Source organism: Mchenga conophoros, linkage group LG7 (genome assembly GCF_057382185.1).
Source record: "Mchenga conophoros isolate Kocher_MC1m ecotype Shallow Benthic linkage group LG7, M_conophoros_male_GT1.1, whole genome shotgun sequence".
Lineage (NCBI taxonomy): Eukaryota > Metazoa > Chordata > Actinopteri > Cichliformes > Cichlidae > Mchenga > Mchenga conophoros.
In genome coordinates, this window is record NC_140532.1 from 7,624,856 (window position 1) to 7,633,291 (window position 8,436).

Sequence of the window (8,436 nt, forward strand, 5' to 3'; positions counted from 1 at the left end):
TCATATACTTTGTGCTTTTGGTGGGAGTTGTCCAGTTCGGGAGACATTAGCCGCAGCAGTGTCTGCCTACGCTTGAATATAATTTCATTTAATGGATTTTGGCTTGTGGCACATATTTGTGAATGAATGAATTGCAGAACCATAACCCAGCTATTGTGGGCAGTGTGAGTCACAAAGAATTTTCTTTTTTCTGTATACAACTGCTTTTGGTTGGCATTTACAGCTTAGCAGAGTGCCAGCAACATCAGCATTTGCATCCTGTCATGAGCCTGAGCCACTTGTCACAGACAGTTTTCTCTTAAATGAATCACCTCACAACATGGTTGGTGGGTTTTTCTTTTGTAACGGGATCATATTTCGGGGGGGGGGGGGACTGAGTTTTTCAGGTGTATTTTTGGCCATAAGCCGATTGCCATTTAGTTCTATTATATTCAAGAGATGGCAGACGTCCCTATAGATGTTATCTCTAAAACTGAGCAACTCACACCAGAATAGTCTCGATAGATAAATAACACTGAATCTGATCTGGGACCTTTTTCTATTTCTAACCTGCTATATGAAAAACTTAATTTGTCTAGTTAGAAAAAAAAAAATCAAAAAATGTCGAGTTTTCAGAGTCATAAAACCAAGAAAATGTCTAAAAAGAAGCTGCAGATAGTCTGAGCTGTTATTTACAAAAGATTTCACTCAATATTTAAAAAAAGATATTTTAAGATGAATCAGTTAACTTCCAGCATTTAATCTGTTAAATATTATTGTTTCAGTGTTATTCTGTCCAGGTCCTATATCTAACAGCTGGCCTGTGCAGACACCTGCCCTCCCTTTGTTTACCCCTCTGACACATCTTTCCACAGATAATGGTCATTAACGCCACAATCTGTCAGGCCAAAAGTTGCAAACCAAGAATCTGTCTCTAACCTTCATAGACCACCTTGCCTTTGGCTTCTTTGTCATTTCTGACATGTCCTCATCGTGACCCAGACAGCCCTCATTAGCTTTCTGGCACTTGCAGAGACCAAGAGGAGAGATGTACGTGGAGTGCTAACATACTCTGTCTCACCACAGCTTGACTTGGCTGGGCTGATTTGGCTGACCTTCATTACCCCAGGCGTGACCCCTTGGCAGGGATCCACAGACCTGAGACTGAACCACCTACTAATTCTCTCCTTCTCCTCTTTTCCATCGCACATAGCTGTGGGGAGAGCTCCTATTGTCCGCGGCCCTCATCTGTCTAGCTCTTAGTTTCTCTGCCTGGGAGCTTCACTCATGTTGAAGTGGGAAACTCAATGTGTCAAATCAACTATGTCTGTCCTCCTGTACTTATTTACACTTTCTCTCTATCTGCTTGTCTCTAAGGTGACCACCGACCTGAGGCAAAAATGCACAGACTCTCACACGGGGACGTCCGCGTCAGCACCGCTCGCTGCTGGGATCATCGCTCTAGCTCTGGAGGCCAAGTGAGTGCCCCTGTATCATCTGTTTCTACATTAGGGAATCAGAAATGTAAAGCTTTTTTTTTACTTTATGCTACTGTTAACTTAGTTTATTATGATCCACTGCGTGCTACATGTGGGAGCATGTGCGTGGACTCACGTCTGTAAATGCGCAGACGTCTCTGGGAAGGCGGCGTTGGCCTAAATCCCAGCCAAGAAATTCTTTCCACTCCAGATTAAGCTTTTGATAATTGGTTAATTAGTGAGACAAATCAGCAGCTGCAGCCCACACAGACATCTGAATACCTGTAGGGCCCATGGTGAAGATTTTAAACCGGTGAATGTCTCTAATTATTGCTCACTCAGGACTCCAGGTGTCAGAATCCAAGTTTCTGTCAGCAGCTCTAATGTGTTCCCCATTATCTTGAGTCATATCTTGCATGTGTTAAGTCAGTTTTATCAGTAAGCAGTGCTTTACTGTGCATAATTCTCCTCCTTTCCACATTAGTGATTTGCTGACAGCTGTCAAATCAATCCAGTAGTACCACACAGCCAAGTTTCAGTTCTGGTATGCTCAGCGTCTCTGGTTTAACACCGCACAAGAGTCAGTATTTATCAGTGTATAGCCACCCCCCCCACTCCTCCTGAAGCCCCTCCTGATAGGCAGCTGTAATAACAGGGTAGCTAGTTTATCAGTCTGGGACCGCACTGGAATTCACAGAGATGGAATCATTTAATAGGCAGAGTGTTTTGGCTTTCTGGTGTTTTATTATTTTATTATTTTCTCCTTCGCTCTTGGCTGAGGTGACATTGAGTGGATCGGAGGATCTTGTCCATTAATAACACATGAGAGGATGTGAGATGTGAATGCTGATGTGGAGGTTGGCGGAGGTGATGCACCACAGTGCAATTCCGTGTTTCTATTTCTGACAACTGTGGTGTTGCTCTCGGTAAAGCTCTGTGATTATCTTAACCCACAGAGCAGTTTTTCTTAGTGGTGACTTAAAGGATTCTCTGTTGGATACTTACAGCTAGACCCCTTAATAAATCTATATGAAGGGGAAAAAATTACTGAGCTTCAACTATGTTGGAGGTGACCCTGTCCCCAACTCACAGAACCTATTAGAAACTATCATTACAGATAGGCATAGACTGTCCTCCACGGTTTTGTTTTACAGTGTTCCCTGACCTTTCAACACAGTAGGTTATGATGTACCTTTGATGCTGGTATTTTATGCCCATGTTAAAACCTTTATGTGAGTCCATAGCTTTGTTTTAGTTGAGTGGCACATCCCTCAGGGTTCCCTCCACCTCTCAGTGTAGTATTTCAACACTGTACGGTTGTTCTCACTGTATATGCTCAGATGGATCACATTTCAGGTCTTTTTACAGTCTTCTGACCTTTTCCGTGTCCCATTGCTGCTCACATTTCCCGGCCTGTATTGTTGTACAGTTGAGGTCATCAAAACCTGACATTTCTCATAATGTGCATAATAGGAAGGTATTAGCCTCACCTATTACATGAGAGAATGTAAATGTGATTATATTTCTTTCTTCCCTGTCTGCGCAGTATGAACTTAACTTGGAGGGATATGCAGCACCTGGTGGTGAGAACATCCCAGCCCGGGCGTCTCAGCGCTGGTGACTGGAAGACCAACGGAGTGGGGCGCAGAGGTAAAAACTCAATACAGTTATTAGACAAATCAAGAGCAGGTGGTAACATGTGGAGTTGTGTCTATGCCTCAATAATGAGTACAAATGGAAAGTTCACTAAAGCGCTCTTTTGAAAATGCCTTGCTTGAGAGCGCTTTGGACGGCTTTGGTTGCTATGATACGGAATATGTGCAGATGTGTTACAAGTACCTACCTGACTGCTGCTTAACTGGTAAACGCTTGGTGAACTAAATGTACCTCCAAGCATTATTTTTATAGTAATGTCGCAGCAGTCCAGGGAAACAGGTCTGTTACACACATGCATACTTGGAGCAGCAGAAATATTAGTTTCTCTTACACTGTTGTTCAACTTTGTTGAACAAGTAAGCTGTGATGGTTGATCAGTATAATATGTGTCTTTCCCTCCAGATGGCAGTATAGCCCAGCCAAGGGATGAGCATTTATTAGCAATTATTTACATTTTTGTCGAGTAAATTTAAATGTTCATTTCTGTTTAGAAAGCTACCCTAAGATTCTGGTTATTACAACTCTTAGCACTTGGTATTTCTTTGCTATTTCTGTGCTAGTTCCATGCCAGAGTGGATTGATGCCCAGTTTCCCAATAACATGCATTTTTTTCTGATTCAAGTTAAGTAACCAAGTAACTGTGAAATTGTGTTAAAATTGTCATATTTTTGATCAGTTTGCTATTCCTATGCAGTGCAGACTACTGAATTTAACAAAAAATTTAACAAAAAAATTGAAATGAAAATACTTAGTTATTTAACACTTTTCCTGTCATGCATAATGTTGTAAGCAAAATATTAATTATCGGGTTAAAGAAAAGAAAATGCAGAAAACAAAGATGTGAATGGCTATGGTGGCCCTCATGGAGCCATTGAATACCATAGGTTATACTGATGAAGTGTGAGCTACCATGTACATGTGGACAAGAACTGATAACATGAACTAACATATTTTTAAACAAATTATATCCCTAATTGTTTATAATGGATACATTTTAGTTTGTTATGCAAAGAACTTGAACAAATAGAAATCTCTTCTCTGCTCAAAGGAAGGTTTTGTCTTGCTTGTTACAGTTCGGCTATAACCATTACTTAACACGACCTGGCTCAAAGGTTTGTGGCCTAGTTGGTGCCGAGTTTAAGGCAGGCCAATCCGATAGGCTGAGACACTGGGTGGGTATATCAGGGTCTGCTTTGGAGTGGTTCAAATCTTATTTGTGTGAACAATCCTTCTGTGGGGCTACCTCTATGTACAGATCCTCTTCTGTTTCTCTTACCTATGGTGTGCCGCAAGGTTCTGTTTTAGGACCTTTATTGTTGTTGTTGTATTTACTCCCTCTTCAGCAAACCTTCTGAGCACGTTTATGGACATTTCTTATCACTGCTACGCAGATGATATTCAGCTATATATCTCCTTTAAGCCACAAGATGTTTCCAAGCTACAGATTTTGCATATACTCCATTAGAGGTTGGATGGCTGATAATTTTCTTCAACTTAATGAGGAGAAAAAAAAGTCCTTGTTTGTGCTCCCGATAAATTTGTGCCCATGGTTTTGGAAAATCTTGGTCCTCTTGCTAAATTTGCCAAACCTTCTATCAGGAATCTTGGTGTAACTTTTGACTCAGCTCTGACTTTGGACGCTCATGTTAAATCTCTGCTTCGCTCCTGTTTTTATCATTTATGAAACAATGCTGAGTCCTATTGTGTCACGCTCTGAACTAGAAATGATCATACATGCATTTGTTTCATCTCGTTTGGACTAGTCTTCCAAATACTCTTATGTTACACTCCTCCTGATCCAGCTGCACTGGCTCCCCATTAAAGTCAGAGTTCACTTTAAGATTATGACTTTTACATTCAGGGCTTTGCATGGACAAGCACCAACATACATCAGAGATTTCTTACATCCATACATCCCCAACAGGTCCCTGAGGTCATGTGATCAGGGCTTGCTGGTTGTCCATCACACAAGGCTAAATAACTAAAGATGACAGAGCTTTTGTAGCTGTGGCCCCCAGACTCTGGAACTGTCTCCCTTTGAGTTTGAGATCTGTGGACTGAGTGGTTTCTTTTAAAAAAAGAAGAAGAAGAAGTTAAAAACTCATCTTTTTAAACTTGATTTTATGTTTTTGGCTTCAGTGAAGCACTTTGTGATTTTATCTTGAAAGATGCTATATAAATAAAATTTTATATTACTTATACTTTACTTAGATGAATACATTCAGAATTGCTAGTTCATTTCTTGTGTACTGCTTTAAGAATAAACATAAATGTTTGTCTTTAGGTTTCATGCACTTAGCGTCTAGTTCATAGATGCTCAATTAGTCCTTTTTAAAAAGTAAAACTTGTTTCTATTCGATTAAAGCAGCAATGTTGGCATTCTGTTAGAAACAGTCACACTGGCCAACAGCCAGAAACAGACTTTGAAGAACAACCTGCATTATCTTTTCTGCTAAAGTGTACTTCCTACCAAACTGACACGCATGAACATGCTATGTTTTGCAGCTTATCTTGTTGGAACAGCCGTGAAACATTTACCCAGAAAGTTTTCTGTTGGCATTAGTTTGCAGGGTAGATACTGTAGCCGATAAACATACATACAGATCTTCATTTAGGTGATGGTGTGGTCCCAGCTACACACTGTTTGTCTGCGGCCTGTAGGCTAAAGAATTAGTCTGACTTTGTCTTCCATTCCCTGCCAAGGTTCAGTCTGCCAGCTGCTGTCGTTCATCCACAGAAAGCCATCTGAGACATAGAGAAACTTTTCTGACATTGCCCCAAAGACCCTTTCCCTCCTTTTTAATGATAAAAAAAAAAGAAAATATGATAGGCTGGATAAACCTGTTTATATTATTACTGACTGTCGGTGACAGTTGGACTGTTAAATCCCTGCTGTTTTTAATCACATTTATGGTAAATGGTAAATGGCCTGTATTTATATAGCGCTTTACTAGTCCCTAAGGACCCCAAAGCACTTTACACATCCAGTCACCCACCCATTCACACACACATTCACACACTGGTTTATGTTCTCAGGCACAGATGAAGTATTGCTGTAGAGAGGATTGTTTGATTGTAATTTCTGTCACTCTGTGCTGCTATCTCATAACCACCACCCACAAAACTGCCATCCGCTCCCTATCCCTCCATTTTGTTTCCTCCACAGTGAGTCATTCGTACGGTTATGGGCTCCTGGATACAGGTGCTCTGGTGGCGTTGGCACAGAATTGGACATCAGTGGGACCGCAGCACCAGTGTGTTAACACGATGCTTTCAGAACCAAGGTTAGAAGGATGACTTAGAGCATGTGTGTGTGGGTTTGTCTGTAAAAAGAGTTTCACCATTATTACAAAGACTTCCTGTTCTATCATATCTCTGACCCTGATGGATGTCGCTGCATTCTCCTCCAAGCCGGGGAGGTCGCTTAAGTTTAAAGCACAGTGCTGTTCGGTGTCCATTTCTGCTTCCACACAACATTAACCACTCTGCCCGCCACTTGTCAAATCTGCAGAGACATCGGGAACAAACTGGTGTTCAGCAAGAGCGTGGATGCCTGCTGGGGACGACCAGAGCATGTCAGCTCCCTGGAACACGTTCAGGCTCGCCTCACTCTCTCCTACAACCAGAGAGGAAAATTGGCCATTCATCTCATCAGCCCGCTGGGTACACACTCCACCCTGCTGTTCTCCAGGTACACAGTAAAAAAACAGGACAACAGCAGCCAGGTCCTAATATAAATCTCTCTTTTTCTGTGCCACACACAGACAAATAATGTGCGTGTCCCTCGGTTTTAGTTCGGCACACATGCTCCCAGAGGCGTATTCTCTGAGACAAATACTCAGAATATGCCTGCTTTCAGATGCAGGGAAAAAACACCAACATGTCCTCTCTTTTTATTTATTCAGGCCCAATGACTTCTCCTCAGAGGGTTTCAATGATTGGGCCTTTATGACCACACACTCATGGGACGAAGACCCTCAAGGAGAGTGGACCCTGGAGATAGAAAATGTAGCACCTAATGGACGTGACTATGGTAACCTAACTCATCTTCATTAATTGCCCGGACTGGTCGCATCACATCAAACCTTCTTCCGTTCCAGCATTATCTTATGTATTTCCATGCTTCTCTTAGTAGCCTCTCTGCAGTTCTTCCTTTTCTCTCCTTTTCTAACGGTCTATAACAGTTTTGGTTCCAGCAGAGAGGCACTTAGAAACTGCTCCAGATTAAAAGTTAAGAGTCTCTGGGCAGAGAACGATTCTTCAGTGTCTTGAGAATGTTTTTCTTTCCAACAACTGGGCTGCACTTTAGCTCTAAAAGCAAATGGCAGCACACCCTGACAGAAAGAGTTGCCATGTTTTCCAGTAGATTTGTTTTCTCTGAGCAGCAGAGGGAAACGAGAGAAACACCTCTCTTTCTCTGCTGCTGTTGATCCTCCTCCACTGTTGTTTGGGCCACTCACATCACTCGTTTCCTGTCTTTCCACCCCCATATCCTCTTCTCAGCCAGTTCACTCTGTTCCCTCTTTGAGAAGTGCTAAATTGATATTCTCTTTCACCACTTACACCTCCACTCTCTCTGCCTCTGTTCTCCTCAGGTGTGTTGAGTCAATTCACCCTCATCCTGTGGGGTACTGGGCCCAGCATAGTCAACCCCTCGTCCCCTGACTTCCCTCGGCCGTCCAACAACAGCTGCAAGACATTCGATGCCCAGCAGATCTGTATCGGTGAGATCGATCGGCCTTTCACTGTCACGCATGAGCCACTTAGGTTGAATAGATTCATTTGTATTGGCGCCGGCATACAGTCATTGTTACCAAACAGGCTTTGGGTCAGACTGTGTTGAGCATTTCAGTTTGTGAAAAGTGAATGTTGTGAATACAAATTGGCAATTTACAAGCCTCTTGCGCATCTGTTTATGTGCGCACAATGAATACGCACGTTGCCATATGTCATATCAAAGAGTGGAACGTATTGCGAGCAGCAGGGGAGATTTAAACTGCGCCAGTGCCTCAGGTGCATGTTGTCAGCAAGGATGACTTCCTCAGTGAAAAGCAGACGAAGTCAAAAATTATTTTATGTTTCGAGTCAGGCGCTTTCCTCTTAATCATTTTAGACATTTCAAAAATTTCAGTAAAATCAACATTACAGTTATTACTGCTTTTATTTCATTTCCTCAGTTGCCTGCTAATTTCCCTCAAATTAAGTCTAAGGTTCTGACTGCAGAAACCGACAAAGGACAAAAGGAGTAAATACTGAAATGATTGTTAACACTTATTTTTTTGCCTGTTTGTGTTCTTTTGTAAATTAGCTGTCTTAGGGTAGA

At 42.0% G+C, this 8,436-nt stretch overlaps 1 protein-coding gene across 2 annotated transcripts in view; it reads left to right on the top strand.

Moving 5' to 3' along the window:
* The window catches only part of furinb (furin (paired basic amino acid cleaving enzyme) b), a 118,392-nt gene that overhangs the window by 104,403 nt on the left and 5,553 nt on the right, over positions 1 to 8,436 (top strand). For both annotated transcript variants that reach the window (XM_085281787.1, XM_085281786.1), the window contains exons 10-15: positions 1,357 to 1,457; positions 3,004 to 3,107; positions 6,280 to 6,397; positions 6,625 to 6,804; positions 7,019 to 7,146; positions 7,709 to 7,837. In XM_085281787.1, the coding sequence (XP_085137913.1) occupies positions 1,357 to 1,457; positions 3,004 to 3,107; positions 6,280 to 6,397; positions 6,625 to 6,804; positions 7,019 to 7,146; positions 7,709 to 7,837 (760 nt within the window). The remainder of the gene's footprint in view (positions 1 to 1,356; positions 1,458 to 3,003; positions 3,108 to 6,279; positions 6,398 to 6,624; positions 6,805 to 7,018; positions 7,147 to 7,708; positions 7,838 to 8,436) is intronic.